Raw genomic sequence first — 16,688 nt, forward strand, 5'->3', positions numbered from 1 at the left:
GTAAATATTCAAAACGCGATAACGTGAAACCCCTGGCATTCCAAAAACCAAATTCTCTGAAAATCCACCGAATTTACGATTTTATCCCTATATAAGAATTTAAACCGGTGTGGAAAATTCAATAGCGTTTCATGCTTAAGTCCTTTTGGATCTTTTTCTATTTTGTTGAAGTTTAGTAAGAACAAGAACATTCAACGGAATAAAAAAGAAAGTCTTGTTGATGTCTTAGCCTTTTCAAGCTGAGATTCAAGCGCAAGTTTTTAACTTTTAGTCTTAAATTTTTTTATTTAATTTCACATTTTTGGTCAAATTACAAAAACTCACATTGTTCTATGTTCAGTTCTACCTTGTTTCAACGCCACTCAGGAATCTTATGCTGCCGAAGAAATCAATGCTACACTATTTAAGTTAAAGATAACAAGAAAAAAACACTTGTAGTGTTTAGAGGTAATAGTTTTGTACAGTTAATCTTTTTGTTATTGTTCAATGAAATTACAAAAGATTTGTTACGATTAACTATCGAATTTCGAGAAACATAATATCTTATATGACTTACAGACTTGTACATCTAAGTCGTAGTTTTTTTTTTATCTCTAAGTACCTAATAGAAACTTTTTTAAGCATTCTACGAAACCATATAATCAGTTTTAAGGAAATCCGGTCAATATCGACCCGTGGAAATTGTTTGATATCACACTTAATCGACATTTCGTTGCTTGTTTTTCAATTTCACATACCTATGTTTCCGTAAATCTGCAAGCTCTAATCATGATCACTCATCTAATCACTCATATTGTAATGTTTGAAACTACTCTTTAGAGAAACTGATGTTCATTAACTACGCAATTGTCTATTAATTATCACCTTGAGCCTCTCTTTTTCAGCGAATTTTAAATTAATAAATCCGCCTCGAGTTCGTTGTGAGAGAATTTGATTTTTTTTCCGAACCTAATCGTGAACGTAACCCGAATTTGATGGTTCGAGCTCTAACTGAACCCTGGTTCACTGCAGGTTTGGTAGATCTAAATTTCTGGTTTAACTATAAATAAGAAACAGCTTTAAGCTTGAACCGGACCCGAATTAATTTTATTTTAGATTCAGGTCAGTTCAAGCCCGACCTGTTCCAAGCTTTCACCATTATATATCCAACTTCTTATTAGCAAATAAATACACCTGCATGCGTAGTAGTGGTAAAACCGTATTGAGACAGGTGAGCAGTTTTGTTTGTATGAGTGGACCAGCTGTAAAACTCGTGAAGAAAACTCATGTCTAAATTTCACTGACTGTTACTGACCGATTGTTTTAGTGAACAAAGTATTAAAGAACAAAATGCAAAAGCTTCTTGTTGTTTTAAAATTTATTTTCTCTTCATTTTCAATGCATCACTATATTAAGCACGGAAATCCGAAACAAAGTCTGTAATGATTTCTCTAATTTGAACTTTAGCAGCTGCAACTGCATCGGAATCGAGGTCGGTTGATGGACCCAAATCGACACCTTGCGATCCTCCTGTAAAACATTTTAGTTAATTTTTTATCATTGGCAATTTGAACCTATTTTCGTACGTTCGATAATAATAGCTGGCGTAGTTGGGTGGTTGCTAGTCTGTACACCGATAGATCTCCATGGATCAAATTGTCCGTGGACATATAATACATTTGTAGCGGCTGGAGTCAAACCACCACGCAAATTGTTGAAACGTTGAACATTTTGGAGCATAGTTACGCTGTCATAACTTTAGAAAAATTGGAGAATTTCAGTTTTTAAATCACTGTGCCATATTCTGTTAAAACTTACGCATCACCAAACACATCTTCGCAAGCTTGGAATATAAACTCAACTGGGAAACTTGAGCCATAAGGTTGGAAACGGGATCTGGACGAGTGATACCAACCGAACTGAAATTGTATTTTACATGTAAATCGCAATCAAGCTGAAAGCAACTTCTGACAATAACCTGTGTGCAAGCCATGTAAGTATATTGACGGAATCCACCTGCAACTGCGGGATCATCCCAACCAGTTTGACGGTCTGCCTCGATAATGTCATCATAATCGACAGGAATGCATTCTTCTCCGGCCAAGAACAGTACAACAGCTGCTACGGCTTCAGCAGGTGTATCATGTTCATCACTTAACATCAAATCGCAGACTCCCTCAACGTTGGCGTAGCTATGGTAAAAGAAATACATATTTTGGATGCACGTGAAGCAGGGCATAGTGAATATGCTTACACATCGAATTGAGCCAACAACGAGAAGAATTCAGATAGAGTTGAGAAGAACATTTGTATGTCAAGCTCACCCTCGATGTCATCACACAAATTGAACATGTCAGAAAGATAGACAAGACGATCGTATTGGACCATTTCTTCCATTTCAGCGAAACCACGTTCAATTACATTGTAGCATTCGTTGCCTCCAACTTGACGGTATACAGCTCCAGACAATTCCTTGTACTGGAAGTGATCGGCAATGGCTAGTGTTGGAGCACTCGAAGCCCATGTGAAATCAGCCAAACTGGAATTGCATCAGATTTAAATTAGCCGATTTTCTCTTAACATTTGAAGATGTTAGCACTTACGCTGGATAAGATTGACGGAACCACATAGCCAAACTAGCAGAATAATGACCACCAATAACAATTACTGGTGCATCTTCAGCACCTGGGAATTCGTCTTTAACAAAATCGACGAAATGTGCAGTATCAGCGAGTGCTTGATCAATGGTCAAGAATCTCAAATTCTCGTCGGTTACATTTCTGTAAATATATGATTGCTATTGCTCGGCTAATTTATCCACGAAAACACCATCAAACTTACGGAGTAGGTCTGCTCTCTCCGAAGTAACGATGCTCCAAATAGAAAATGTAACAATTAAGATCCGCGGCCATTTCTGCCATCAAACTGTTTTCCAAACGGTATTCGGTCACACTCCATTCGCCCGATAAGAAAAGGAAAATGCAGCCACCTGTCTCGAAGTGTTCATCGGTCATCAAATAACGCTGTTCCCAAGTGTCGTCATTGACCGGATCGAAGTTATCCAAACGTTGTGTAATAAATCGTTCGACGATATTCGATGTGCTTGGTGGCGGATTTTGTGGTTCAGGGAATGGATCACGACGATTCATGAACTTTCTGAAGTCGACTTTTCCCAATCGTTGACTTTCGGCCATAGCGGCCAAAATTGTTAGGGTGACCAGAATAAGCAGTTTGGCCATTGTAAAAATTTCTGCCAAAATAAATTGAAATTTGGTTGAGGCGGACGGATTTTATGATTTTCCGTAAATTTTGACAGAAAATTTTCATATTCACACTAATGAGGTCAAACGACTAACTCAGTTCATAAAAATTCTTATTTCTTCATCCAAATAAATTTCATTAAAAATGTAAGGGATGATCGTTTTCCTCGAAACTTGCATGAGTCTGCATTCTACTCTTTATATTAAATGTCCCATAATGCGCTATTTGTCAGGTAAAAGTAGGTTACTGTACAAGTGCTGAAGCCCTCGGATAATTTTACTCATCTGGATACTAGACAACAAATTATTTTCCGTGTATTGTATTAAGATCACAATCACCAATTCGTCAAAATAAACATTTGGAGACAGGTAATATAGGGACGGAATAGCCATATTACCTCCCTAGTAATGTAGAAATATTTTTCAAAATTCAGTGAATAAAGTTAGATTCACTGTTGTGAGAGCAATAACTGAAAATTAATCCAACTTAAAAGTAAAACTTTTGTCGCCTTGATTCCGTAAATGAAACTCGGTCGCAAAACTCAGAAATAAAATTGGTAATATGACAAAACCGTTCTGCGTTCTCCTAATTTTAATTAATCCTTGGTGTACAAGAGGCCTCAAGATTCCATTTCACTGTATTAATATCCTGATATAGGCGGGTCAGTCGAACGATCCTTATCCAAAGGGACAAATTTTTATGAAACTGCACTAAAAGCCACTTCAATCACTTATATTTCTGCATTCACAAAGAAAGGATGATCACAATATATCTCTTCCAATCCTGCGTTCCCGTTACCTTGTCTTTTCTGTCGACTCGAAATATTTTGAGCTTCGAGGTGGCGTGCAAGTGTATTTAAGTAAGAGATAAGGATCATTGAAGGCAGATAATTTTCTGTGCCAAAATTGAAAATGGCAAAGTTAAGATAAGGATTCACGACACTTAAAGTATCGTGGCAGCAGAGATAAAATAGGGGTCATGCTACAAATAAACAACTGTGCAGCAGTACCTACAATTGAAGACCAAACGAATTTTATTGTTGTGTTGGTTGTATTGTATGTTAGACCTGACCTGAATGACTAATTCGTCAGTTTGGATTCAGATTACGTAAACAGGAACTCTATGTTTAATGATTAAGTTTGGGCTGACTAAGGAAAGCAACCTTAATCTGATCTGGAAAGATTCACATTTTCAATTCCATCAGGCCAACCCTCACCTGCAACGAATGGAAACTCTTTTACTGTTCGAAATGCATGCCAGTCGCGTTCACCCTATGGGTATACAGACTGAAATCTCATTCAGATGGTTCGATAATACATTAAATGAATGAATTAAAATTGGATTCAATATTAGTCCAAATGCTATAGTTCTTATCAATTTTCACCCAATTTTAGGTAATCTAATCGGAATTGAAAATAGTCCGATCACTCATTCAATCTCTTTAAAAAAAAGCTACCGAACATATAATGAGGTGTGCTACAGTGCAATATGTACATACATGTATGAGTGGTATGACGTACGTAGAAGTACTCAATTTCTATGATTATCTGAAAGGCCACCAAGATAACTGAATAGATGGTATACATTGCAGTCTTTAAGAGAGTGTACGAAACAACTGACCCATCTTTAAGACAGATCCTTTTGTCCTGTTCAGTTTCCATATCGAGGCCCAGACACTGTTTTTTAATAGAAACTCAGAGATAGGATAAGTTTGTCCTTAAACCGTCTATATATCTAGTAAATATTTGTTACTATTGATAAAATTATTGAAAATAGGAATGTACTGTACTTCCAATCGCTGCAACACTTTGTAGCACCACACCTACTTTTCTTAGGCTGAAAACACATGAACAATTTTGTGTTGATGGGATCGACAATTATGCTGCTTTTTCCTTATTGTGGCCTGTGGTGGATATCTGATTACAATAAGAAAACGTAACATATTTGTTGATCCCATCAAGGCAATATTGCTCGCGTGTTATCGACATTAGAAGTTTCATTAATTTTATCTAAATTACTCTAACACAAAAAACTTTAGGTTTTCATTGCGAAAGTATATTAGTTTTGGGAACGTCGGCTTAGTTTGGCGACCGATGCATATCTTTTCCTGGAGAGAACCGGCTTCATCGGCACATATGAGTCGATCCCGAAGGCATCGAAATTTACTATGGGCTCCAGGATAGAGAACTTTTTGTGTATACATTGGACCATAGCAGCCGCAATAGGTGTCTTATCCTTTTCTTTCAGAACATTGGATTTTATCCATTTCAACATGTACCTGACTGAGTTTACTCCTAATTATCAATCGCTATTTTCATATTTTTGTTTTTGTAGACTGTTTCTGTACAGTAGAGTGGACGTCAGGGAAATTTAGGTATGAATTTCCTTCAGCAGTTATTTAGCTGGTAGGATGGTTCACAAAAGTGTGTGTTGTTGTTAATAAGGGTGAAATACTTACACTACGCGAATAATAGTGGTACAACCTGGGTACAACCGTATAATGACGTATAAGTAGAGTTGGTTGTATGAGTGGACCAGCTGATCGAAATTCATACCTAAGTTTCCCAGGTGTTCGCTGAAGAAAAAATCAAGATTTCTCGAGTGATGCGCCATTTCTGATTAGTTAGGCGCATTTTTAGGTGGCTGTTATGGTGATAAAGTAAAATTATAAAAGTTTGAAATTCTCTTTAAAGTTAAAGCAGACCTTAAAATGTAAGTCTTCCTTTCATCCATTTAAATAATATCAATCTCCCCTTTTGCTTTTTTTACGTGGAAAACATAAATTGTATTGAGCAACATTTTCAATCATTTCAATGTTAAAACCATAACTCCTCCGTTCAGCGACATTTTTTTCATTATCTTCAATTCAATTTTTATCTGGGGCTAACATATGAAATAACAAAAAAAGTGAATTCAAGTACGATCGACAATCTTTCAGATTATTTACAACACGTTCATGAACATCATCGCCAATCAATGGGATGATATGAATTGGTTAACAGTAGTAAAACGAGCCACAGTTACGCAATAATTGCTGTTGAAAAATACACATAATCTACGAAATGATGAATGATACGATTCATTCAAAGAAAATTGTTTTTAGTAGGGTGTAGCCAGACTTTGCTCTTATAGATTTCACGCATTGGAACAAAAGTGGGGAGACATTGAACATTGCTTTTATTTGAATTTATAATTGGAATAAATCAGAAGGAGAATAGTGCGTTTGATTCTGATTTCGACTTGTAAATCATAAGTCCTCCACTGCGTACATTTCTTTTTCAGATCCCTCTTAGGATTTGACTACTCTTAACAACTGTACTCCTATACTTCTGTCGATCGTATGCTTCCTAATTTTTTCTATTGGTAACTATTCCTCATTCTATACATTTACTTTTATCAATCAAATCAACCGAACAAAAAGCGGTGTTACATAATAGGGCAATCAGAGAATAATAAAAATTTATCAATGGAATTTTTATCAGGCGATACCATTCAGCCACTCCAATTTTTGCTGTGTATCATCACTAATAAACCCATAAGTGAAACGTGATAAAATTGAAGATTTATGCGTTTGGTAGTATTTTACACAACAATCATAAACACTTTGTTGAAATTTGATCCGATTTTGACTTATATTTTATTATGTTTTCGTTGTTAATTCGCCCATGACTAAACTATGCTAACCGCTATCATCATGCTGTTTATTGCAGCGATCTCTAGAGAAAGATAGGTGCCATCCATAAAAGACGTTCATGCGATCTTTAGGGTTTTTTATCCGTTACCCTTCGGCTGCACATAGTGCATGACAAATCGTACTTGTCGGGCCCCTCTTCGTGTAAACACGTAATTTATAGTTGATCCCCAGTCTCTTAAATACAATTGTGACAAAAAATTGCGATTTGCGTTTGCTTAAAAACACTTAACATCCTTTAATGAATCATATCATTCAATGTATAACTCTGATTCCTGAAACGTGTCCCAACACTTGACAAAACTTTTATGCGTAACGATCGGCTTTATTCAATTCGTTGATTTAATTTTAGCCTTTGTTGATAAGATAAATCAGCATTAACCTGTCACATACGACTATTCAACTGCTATCGAAAATGACGAAAAAATAATGACAAGGTCTGGGTAATATGATCCTTCGTATAGTAAAACACATGTTAAAAAATTGAAGTACAAGATTTGAAATCAACCGATTGAAAATACTATGATCGATGGAAGTAATAGACCAGATAATAATACTGGTTGCCGTCTGTAACAGGTTAATGAGCAATTTGAAGATTTACAGTAAAATGGATAAAGTATAAACAAACTTTGACTGAACGATTCTTGATTCCTTGAAATTGGATGATTTATTGAGTAGAACGATCCTCACAGCTAGCAATATTTCACTTTATTTCGTAATTACACTGAGTAATAAGGTATTGTAAAGCAAAAAAAAATTGTTTAAAGAAATGAAGTAAAAGATTTGAAATCAATCAATTGAAAATATTAAGATCAAGTGAAGTAATAGATCCGAGATGTGAAAGGTTAATTTGCTTTATATTTTACCTAGACAATTACTTAGTCCAAAAATGTGGTCAAAGAAAAGAAATAATGTCGTTGATTCAAATGTCTCACAGTCACGATCCAAAATCTTAATTAGGCAAAAAATATTCAGAATTTTTCACTGTTTTTATTCCGTCCACTTTAGGACAAAAAATTATTTCGCAGACACTTTAGCAGCGAATTTCAATTTACGACAATTTCACCCAACGATTTGATACGAAATGCACTTTCTTTTTGATACTTCTATTTTTCGCTGATGGGCCAGCGTGATTGCGGGGTGGATAATTGAGTGCAGCCAATAAATATTCACATTTCGTGCAATTGTGTGGGCATGATAAAAGCAGGTAGATCACATTTATCATAATTCTTATCACGGCAATTAAACTATCATTGGACTCTGAGTAATTGTCAGCAGCTGAGTTTACAACCCAAGATTTATGGGACTTTATCTGGACGTTACTTAATGACTTAGTCATATTACCATAACGATAAAGTTCAATAAAAGTGTTGAGACTTATAGTTTGGGCATTATGTGAATCGTGATAATTCGATTTTTATCTTTGACTTAAATAGGAATTTTTCGTTACGTTTCAATTCAAAATTTGTGAGTCCGTCGGAAAGACAAGGTATGTGGAGGCATTGCTGCCGATAAGCTATTTGAATTAAAGTGATCTCTTTCGTGAATTAATTTATATTTTGTGAACTCGATCGTGATTGCCCAACAAAAGGGGTTGCAAGTTTGGAAGGACTTTTTTGGACGGTTCCAAAGATTTCTTGAGACTCCCCATTTTCCATTCGAAGCTTTTGGATATTATTCGTTTAGCTTAACAATTCTATTGTCCTGCAGGAACATTTACAATGGCGAAACTGTTAGTTCTAGTCACATTAGTGGCTATGATTTTGGTGGCTGAAGGTATCCGCATGAACAAGATTAAAGGCAAGGCCAACGAGAAGCTCCACAAACTGTTAAACCGTCGTGATCCGTTCCCCGAACCAGAAAATCCACCACGCACCAGTAATGTTGTGGAAGGATGGGTTACACAACGTGTAGACAATTTCGATACAAACAACAACGCCACCTGGCAACAACGATACTTGATGAACGGTGAACATTTCTTGGAAGATGGATGCATTTTCCTTTTCTTGGCTGGAGAATGGCCAATTACCGGTTATCGTCTGGAAAACAGTTTCATGGAAGAAATGTCGCAAGAATTGTCCTGTTACATGTTCTACTTGGAACATCGTTACTATGGTGAAAGCAGACCAACTGAGTGAGTGTTAAATTTTGCCCTAGCAAAAATAAGCGATTGACAAGCAATTTTGATCTTTGCAGTGATGTAACCGATGAAAATTTGAGATTCTTGACTGTTGACCAAGCTCTTGCTGATGCCGCTCATTTCGTTGAACACATTAAGTCAAATGCCGTTACTCCTGGAGCGCAAAATTCACCAGTTATTGTCATTGGTGGTCAATACTCTGCTAGTTTGGCAGCATGGATGCGTCAAAACTATCCTCATCTCGTTGCTGGTGCCTGGGCATCGAGCGCACCCGTGCTCGCTGTTTATGACCAGTTCCAGTACAAAGAACTTTCCGGTGCCGTCTACCGTCACGTTGGTGGCAACGAGTGCTACGAGAGCATTGAACGTGGTTTCGCTGAAATGGAACAGATGGCAGTTTACAACCCTGAGGAACTTGCAGATATGTTCCATTTATGTAATGAAATCGAGGACGAACTCGACATTCAAATTTTCTTCTCCGCAATGTCAGAAGTATTCTCCCTGTTGGCTCAATTCGACCAGTAAGTTAGGGCTAAATTTATGTTCGTTGAGTTCTTTGTATGTCACTGAATGCCATTTTACCTTAGAGTTGCAAACGTTGCCGGAGTCTGTGATCTTATTGCTGGCGAGCACGAATCCGATGCTGCAGCGATTGCCGCCGTAATTGTGTATTTGATTGATGAGCTCGGTGAAGATGAGGAATGTATCGACATTGACTATGAAGCGGCTATTGAAGGAGAACGTCAGACAGAATGGACTGATCCAATTCCTAGCTTCGGATTGAGACAATACACCTATCAACTCTGCTCGGAACTCGGATGGTATCACTCATCCAACTCCGATTTCCAACCGTTCGGATCCAGCTTCCCATCGGAATTCCGTCACATCGCCTGCGGAGATATTTTCGATTTGTAAGTTAGATCTAACCCTTTTCGACCACCATATCGCATTAATCTAACGATACAATATTCTCAAGCTATTCCCGAGACACTGCTGTTGAGAACATTAACCGTTTCAATTCAATCCGCGGAGGTTTGAATCCTGGTTCAACCAATATTTTCTACACTCACGGACAACTGGATCCAACCAGAAGCGTCGGTGTTCAGACCACCTTCCATGAATCATCACCAGTCCTTGTTATTTTAGGTAAAGCTTACGGTGCTGAATACACTGTGACAGTTTGTTAATTGTGGCAATAATTTGTATTTCAGGTGCGTCGCAAGGCAATGATTTGGGTCCATCAGATGAAGATGACTCTGAAGCATTGACAGAGGCAAGGGAGACCATTAAATATCGACTTTACAATTATATCAGAGAAGCCCAACGAGACACTATTGTTCCAATTTAAGTCCGTTCTTTACGGTTTAGTAGATTGTAGTAGCATCGAATGAAGCGTCGTTAAGTTTAAATAAATTGAAAACGAACGGAAATTGTGTTTTGATTAGATTTCAATGTTTTAAAATGTTCTATCTGGATGTGCGTCAAGTAAGGTCTCATGCCTCCGCTAATTAAAAAAAAAAAATCTGCAAATTAGCGAAAGGGAAATCGATTCCTAAATTATTCAGAACGCTCTTTAAGGTCTTATTTGTGAAATCAATTAAATTTCAAGCAGCGGCAAGCTGCAAGCAATTTTTTTCAACGTTTAATGTGTGGCAGATGAATGACTGATTAATCGTGGTTTAATAACTTTACCACTCGCCGAAATCAACAACAACGAAAGTCGTTAATTCGTCGTGTTAATTGCTCAATTAACTGAGTCAATATGCGTAACTTAAAAAAATATAAATTGCCTTCAGCCTGTCTTTGAGTCCAATCATTCGGAGTGACATGAAATATACACCCGTTAACTGCATTCATTTATGCTGAGACATTTACTTTTCGCACTCACAACATCGTTCCATTTTAACTTTAGCCAATGTGCATTCGGTTCATTTATATTCGTATAACCCTCTATTTCATATTAAATATCAGCAAGTATGTGAGAATGATAGATATCAATTGCGTAATTTCAGGCAAGTGTAAACCACTGATAAGTCATATTTGGAATTGAATTGCAGTAAAATCATAGTCCACTTTTTTGATAAAAATACACTGCTTCATCAGCTATAAAGTTGGAGAACGGTTGAGGGTATTACTTGAATTGGTTTATTCAACAACTAGAGCTGATGTGCAGTGGCAGGTGCTTTTGAATATTTTTTTATTACTTGTACGCAACTTTTTCGCATATTTAATTTAAACGGTGCAGAGTATTCTTTTGCGATGATCAGTTATCGTTAAATGACATTTTATAATGGATCCAATTTATACAGAACCAAGTTAATTGTGACAAATTACAAGATGTTTTTTAATAAATCCGCAGCAAAAAAAAAAGGTTTTGACTTAGACTTAAAGAAGAGATAAATTTATACAAAAGAGCAAACAGGGTGGTCCAACCTAAGAATATATGGAAAATTGTCGAAATGAGTACATGGAGTGCGACTAAAATAAAATATTGTCGAATTCAATATATATGGAACGAAACTGAGCCAAAATATATGGAAAATTGACGAGCCGAGTATATGGAGTGTGACTTAACCAAAATATATATGGAAAATTGACGAAACGAGTATATGGAACGAGACTGTCCCAAAATACATGGAAAATTTCGAACCGAGTATGTGGAACGAGCCAAAATACATTAAAATATCTACGAACCGAGTACTTGAAGATTAGCCGTATTTGGTGGAGAATTTCAACTCAACAGATACTATGTACCAAAATGTACATAGATGTCACTTACATAGAAAATTTTACACTCGCCAAACCATGAAAACACTTAATATCACGCGTCAAAAGTTATCGGAAACCACACATTTTTAGTTCTCTCTCAGCAGACCTTGCAAACCGGTCTAGGGATCCAGGCGATGTTTTCCTTAATGGTGGAGTTTCTTATTTTATTCGTCAAAGAGAGAAATTTGATACGAAGGCGGAGCTTACAATTCGTATCAACGAGTAGTGTGATGCACATCGAACGATCAACTCGTTCGGCTTTACATCGCGTATTTTCGGTTTAGTTATTTTATATCCTCATTCTTCTTCTCAACAATGAACGGTGTGTATTATATTTGATTTTGTTGTTTGTGTATTTCATGGCGTGACGAGTGTAAAATTGTGTGCATCACAGGATTGAAACCACTCAATCACAGTATATGTGTGAATTCGTATACCACGAGAATAATTTCGTCTCGACGAAACATACATACTTACGCAAAAATTATTCTCTCCGCATACAAATTCACACGTATACTGTAATTTCGTGGTTTCAATCCAAGTAATGAAAAAACTATTGCCCCACACGACTAAATGGAAGTCGGTGCGTTGTTGATTGTAAAGTGTGTTAATTTATTTCAGCCTTTGCTCAACCAAGTAAGTTGAGTAAAGTACATTTCTAAAAGATGAATCATAGATACTGATCCCTTATCTCGGCCCGGCTTGGACAAAACATTTTTTACTGAAGCAAAATCATATTTCATTTGTCATTTATGTTGTATTGATCCAGAATGTATACTTACAGTTTTCTGATATAAATTAGGAACTGCATTCGCAGTGATCGTCTTACCTATCAAAATTGTAGCACCTAAAATCCTTTCTTTTCGAATTAAAAAAATATATCTCAAACTGGTAAACTGACCTTATTTTCAAGTGTGATTTCAATTAGCATCAAACCATGGACTTCCAAGAATTTAATACCTGTGTTGGTTCGATGTCACATTTATACAGACACTGGGTAGCATATTTTAAGATTTTTTTTTTTCGCTTTCTGAAATTGAGGTGCATAAAGGAATGCATATTAATGTCATAATAATATAGTGGAAGACCGAATATAAGTCAGTGTGTAATATTAGACTTTTTACGTTCACTTCACTTTTTTATTTTTTCCTCGCGCCACGTGAGTCAAAAACGTTTAACTCAGATTAATGTTCGCGTCATCGAATTTTGAGCATTATTATTGCATCAATATTTAACGTTAGCGATATCTGAGATACGCTTTCCACGTTTTGTCGCTGAAAACAACCGTGTAAAATCATCTATCGACCTTTTGGTATAAATGAAAAGAATATTTTTTTTTTTAATTCACAACGGGAATGGTTTGAAAAAAGTTACCGCGCATTTTAGAATGTTAAAATATTCAATGGGTCAAGTGACAGAAATTGCATCTTTTGAAAGAAATACTTTTTCAACAGTCACAGCATATAAATAAATTTTATTTATTCGTTACAAAATATAAGTACAAAATTACAAATCATATAGAAAATCTCGTCCAATCTGTTGGTATCTTGAGGGATAGTACCGAGAATCGTTGCAGCGTTTCCACGTTGGTTCGCGATACTGATCCTTTGAATCAGGAAACTTTTTGATCGACGTTCTCCAGTCTCATTCAGTTTCTTGCCGATTTCGTTGATTAATTTTATTCCCTCTGCGCCCCATGAGCCCATCGTTTCAATCGAAATCGGACAAAAATGGAAATTGTCCGGCTCTCCATATTTGGCTTTCTTTGCATTTTACCTCGTAGTAGACGCTGCTCCCGCTCGTTGACTCGTTGACGCTACGTATGATTGGCATGTTGTATCGGCGCTGGTAAAATCCCAAATTAATGGCTTGCCATATTTCCATGGGATTAGAGTCAAACCATCCGGTTTTTTTCCATCAGATCTGCCGCAGCCTGATGGCTCTCGAAGCGCAGGATAACCACAGTCACAGTATATTGTAGAGCAATGAAGTCATTAAAGTTGTCGTCATGAATAAAGGCTTAGCATAGTATAGGATGAGATGGGCAGAAAGGTTAATGCTTTTCAAGCACCTGAGCCGCAAATGTACATACTGTGGGTATGAAGAAATATTTTACAATTGTGAATTATAAGTCGTCTATGATTGAGCTATTAGAACTAAGGTGTCGCTAGTAGTTGATATTTTAGAATCACGATTATGTCTCATGTATGTGACGTATGAGAATTGTGTTTTCATCCAAGGTTCTGAAAGAACAGGTTAAGACACCCACGAGGGCGGCTGACACACAAATTTTGACAAATAGATGCTATTTATTGAACAAACTCATTACATTTTTCATAATAACAATCATCAATTATGTTCGCAAAATGAATATTTCTTCGAATAGAAATGAAGGAGAGTGGAAGTAATGTAATTACAACTATGTGTCTCTTCTTAATCTAGAAAGAAAATCTTCGTTAGTACCACACATGTCTTTCCAACGCTTTATATCCTCTGGATGGATTTGAAATGCCCAGGGAAAATCGGATCAAAGTTGGTGAACTTTCCGGGCAACTTTTTAGCAAAATCCTGACTTCAGCTCCAGATCCACCACACCCAAAAAAAAATTATTCCTTGACATTGAGGCAGACCTTCAAAAACAAAACAAAAAAATCTTCACATAAATCATAAATGGGTTTCACTGTCGGACAATCGCATTTCCATTTTCCAGATGAAATTTTCTTCTAAAGAGTATACAGAGTATATAGAGTATACACAACCTACAATGTAAGACAAAAAATTAAAATCTAAAGGCCAGCGGATACATAACATCCAGAAAAAACCAGCAAGGTCTAGACTAGGTCTGGAAAAATATAATCAGGATCGTGTGTACGGCTAGTAAGTATTTGGAGTATTGGATCTGCACTGCATTGAATTGTTGGCTATCTTTCAGTGTATTCAAATAACTTCCACGATCTCCCCATATACCTCACCAGTTACATTACGTTAATGTAATATACTGCCTGTACACAAAAGATTAAGCTGTAAATTTAAAATATGCAATGCGCATAATTCAAAATGCCACATTATTTATAAAAAATAAAAATTATGTGTAAAATTGTATTCGAACATCTCGAATAAAAATAAGCAAAAGCAACATTAATGCAGTCGACAAACAGAAACAAAAAAAAATGTTGCGCATAATGAATTATTAACTCCTAGTGCTCTAATATCAAACCGTTTGAACTAATTTAACGTAGGCATACGTTACAGTATAGGTAGGTACAATGGAGAGAGGCGAAAAAAAATATGTTTAGCAAAGAAGAAAAAAAAAGTTATATTGCGTGCCAAAACCATATATCCAACTAGAACAATGTTTGTACTAGGCCCCACCTCTTGGGTGGGTCAGGTCCCTTGACTGGCTATTTTTTTTTCTATAATTCCAGCCTTAGTTTTCTAACCATTTTTAAATGAGGTGGTGTTTTTGAGATCACAAAATTAAAGTCACATGAAAAGGTGATGTCTCTTTTATTCAGAAAACAGCAGTCATCACATGCTTCATTTTACTCATATTTATTTAATTTCCTGAAGAAACAAAAAGAGCTATGAGTTGAAGGTCCAGCGAGCGATGTCTTACTCCTAAGTTGAGTCTCCTATATAGTCTACTAAAAGCGCTGAACAGGTGGCGCATTTCTTGCTTACCTCTTGAAAAAAAAACTCATGTGAATTACGGCTCTGGCAAAATTCACACTCGTGCAAACACTTTAGGAACGAAAAATTTCTTTTAAGAACGCGATTTCACGCAAAAATTGTCGTATATCGCAGATTACCAGTCCAATAAAGTCCAATGTTCGAATTTAACCACATGAATTACGATACTGGTCGAAAACACTTAATATTTTCAAATCTGCGATTTTCGAAGCCTCTGAGAATTACTCGAGTTATCGTGTTATCAAGCAAGCAAGATTGTTCTAGACTTCTAGATTGTTCGACCAGAAATCCAGATTCACTTACTCGTCGAATAATTTTTTTTCTGGAAATCCGTTGCAAAAATGTCGCGGTAACAAGTTGTGTTTACAATTATACTCCAACCTCACTACTCCAATATTATCCATCTACGAACTTAAAATCGGGTAAAAATTACTTAAGTTATCACGATAACAAGGAAAAGCGTCTGAGTATAATTTGGCGTATTTCCTGCCTACCTCTTGAAAAAATATAACTCGTGTGAATTATGGCCCTCGCTTCGCTCTGGCCACAAAGTTCACACTCGTTCAAACATTTTAGGAACGAAAAAAATTCTTTTAAGAATACGGATTTCACGCAAAAATCCAATTAAATTCCAATGTTCGAGTTTAACCACATGAATTACGCTGCTGGTCGAAATTGATTTTTGAAGCCTCTGAGAATTACTCGAGCTATCGGTTTCTCAAGCAAGCAAAAACTCCTTAATTGTTAGACCATAAATCCAGAATTTCACTACTCGTCAAATAAGAAATTTTTCTGGAAATCCGTTGCAAAAATGTCGTGGTAAACAAGTTATGTTTACAATTACTCCAAACTCACTACTCCAATATCATTCTCTGTCAATTAAAACAAAAAATTTGAAAATCGGGTAAAAATTACTCAAGTTATCGCGCGGTAACAAGAGAAAGCGTCTGTGTAGAATTTCTCCCATCTCGTTGTTCGAACATTATCCATCTGCAAACTCAGCCTCAAGATTTTCAATCTTCGTCGATTAAGACAAAATCTTTGAAAATCGGATAAGAATTATGGAAGTTATCGCGGTAACAAGTAAAAAAATCTCTTGAGAATTACTCCCATCTCATTACTCCAATATTGCCCATCTACGAACTTAACCTCATGATT

General features: G+C 36.3%; 2 protein-coding genes across 6 annotated transcripts; one reads left to right on the forward strand and one right to left on the reverse strand.

The window, feature by feature from the left end:
* Positions 1-1,339: 1,339 nt before the first annotated feature.
* On the reverse strand, positions 1,340-7,822 carry LOC119077678 (putative serine protease K12H4.7). Of its 5 annotated transcripts, none has more exons than XM_037184931.1 (8): positions 4,039-4,132; positions 2,821-3,229; positions 2,583-2,759; positions 2,234-2,518; positions 1,958-2,171; positions 1,798-1,898; positions 1,566-1,735; positions 1,340-1,509 (listed from the first exon to the last, which is right to left on the reverse strand). In XM_037184931.1, exons 1-8 carry the CDS (start codon positions 4,115-4,117, stop codon positions 1,391-1,393), a joined length of 1,554 nt encoding a protein of 517 aa, XP_037040826.1. In that variant the 5' UTR covers positions 4,118-4,132; the 3' UTR covers positions 1,340-1,390. The 5 variants fall into 5 exon arrangements, with proteins under 5 accessions (XP_037040826.1, XP_037040827.1, XP_037040829.1 ...); XM_037184932.1 differs by lacking the exon at positions 4,039-4,132 and adding an exon at positions 7,798-7,822 and having other exon boundaries at positions 1,350-1,509; XM_037184934.1 differs by lacking the exon at positions 4,039-4,132 and adding an exon at positions 4,006-4,028 and having other exon boundaries at positions 1,350-1,509.
* A 456-nt stretch (positions 7,823-8,278) lies between these two features.
* LOC119077683 (putative serine protease K12H4.7) lies at positions 8,279-10,501 on the forward strand. Its single transcript, XM_037184944.1, has 6 exons — positions 8,279-8,420; positions 8,642-9,065; positions 9,128-9,592; positions 9,659-9,982; positions 10,048-10,217; positions 10,283-10,501. The coding sequence occupies exons 2-6, from the start codon at positions 8,653-8,655 to the stop codon at positions 10,417-10,419; spliced, it is 1,509 nt and encodes a 502-aa protein (XP_037040839.1). The 5' UTR covers positions 8,279-8,420; positions 8,642-8,652; the 3' UTR covers positions 10,420-10,501.
* The last annotated feature ends 6,187 nt before the right edge of the window (positions 10,502-16,688 follow it).

The sequence above is a fragment of the Bradysia coprophila genome, unplaced genomic scaffold (assembly GCF_014529535.1).
Source record: "Bradysia coprophila strain Holo2 unplaced genomic scaffold, BU_Bcop_v1 contig_24, whole genome shotgun sequence".
In the NCBI taxonomy this organism is placed as follows: domain Eukaryota; kingdom Metazoa; phylum Arthropoda; class Insecta; order Diptera; family Sciaridae; genus Bradysia; species Bradysia coprophila.

Excerpts from the sequence above, each read along its gene's own strand:
- LOC119077678 (XM_037184931.1), bottom strand. The coding sequence starts at position 4,117 with ATGATCCTTATCTCTTACTTAAATACACTTGCACGCCACCTCGAAGCT. Across the intron at positions 2,519-2,582 it reads TTCCGTCAATCTTATCCAGC|TTTGGCTGATTTCACATGGG; the intron begins GTAAGTGCTAAC and ends ATGCAATTCCAG. Across the intron at positions 1,899-1,957 it reads CTTACATGGCTTGCACACAG|TTCGGTTGGTATCACTCGTC; the intron begins GTTATTGTCAGA and ends ATACAATTTCAG.
- LOC119077683 (XM_037184944.1), top strand. The coding sequence starts at position 8,653 with ATGGCGAAACTGTTAGTTCTAGTCACATTAGTGGCTATGATTTTGGTG. Across the intron at positions 9,066-9,127 it reads GGTGAAAGCAGACCAACTGA|TGATGTAACCGATGAAAATT; the intron begins GTGAGTGTTAAA and ends TGATCTTTGCAG. Across the intron at positions 9,983-10,047 it reads TGCGGAGATATTTTCGATTT|CTATTCCCGAGACACTGCTG; the intron begins GTAAGTTAGATC and ends AATATTCTCAAG.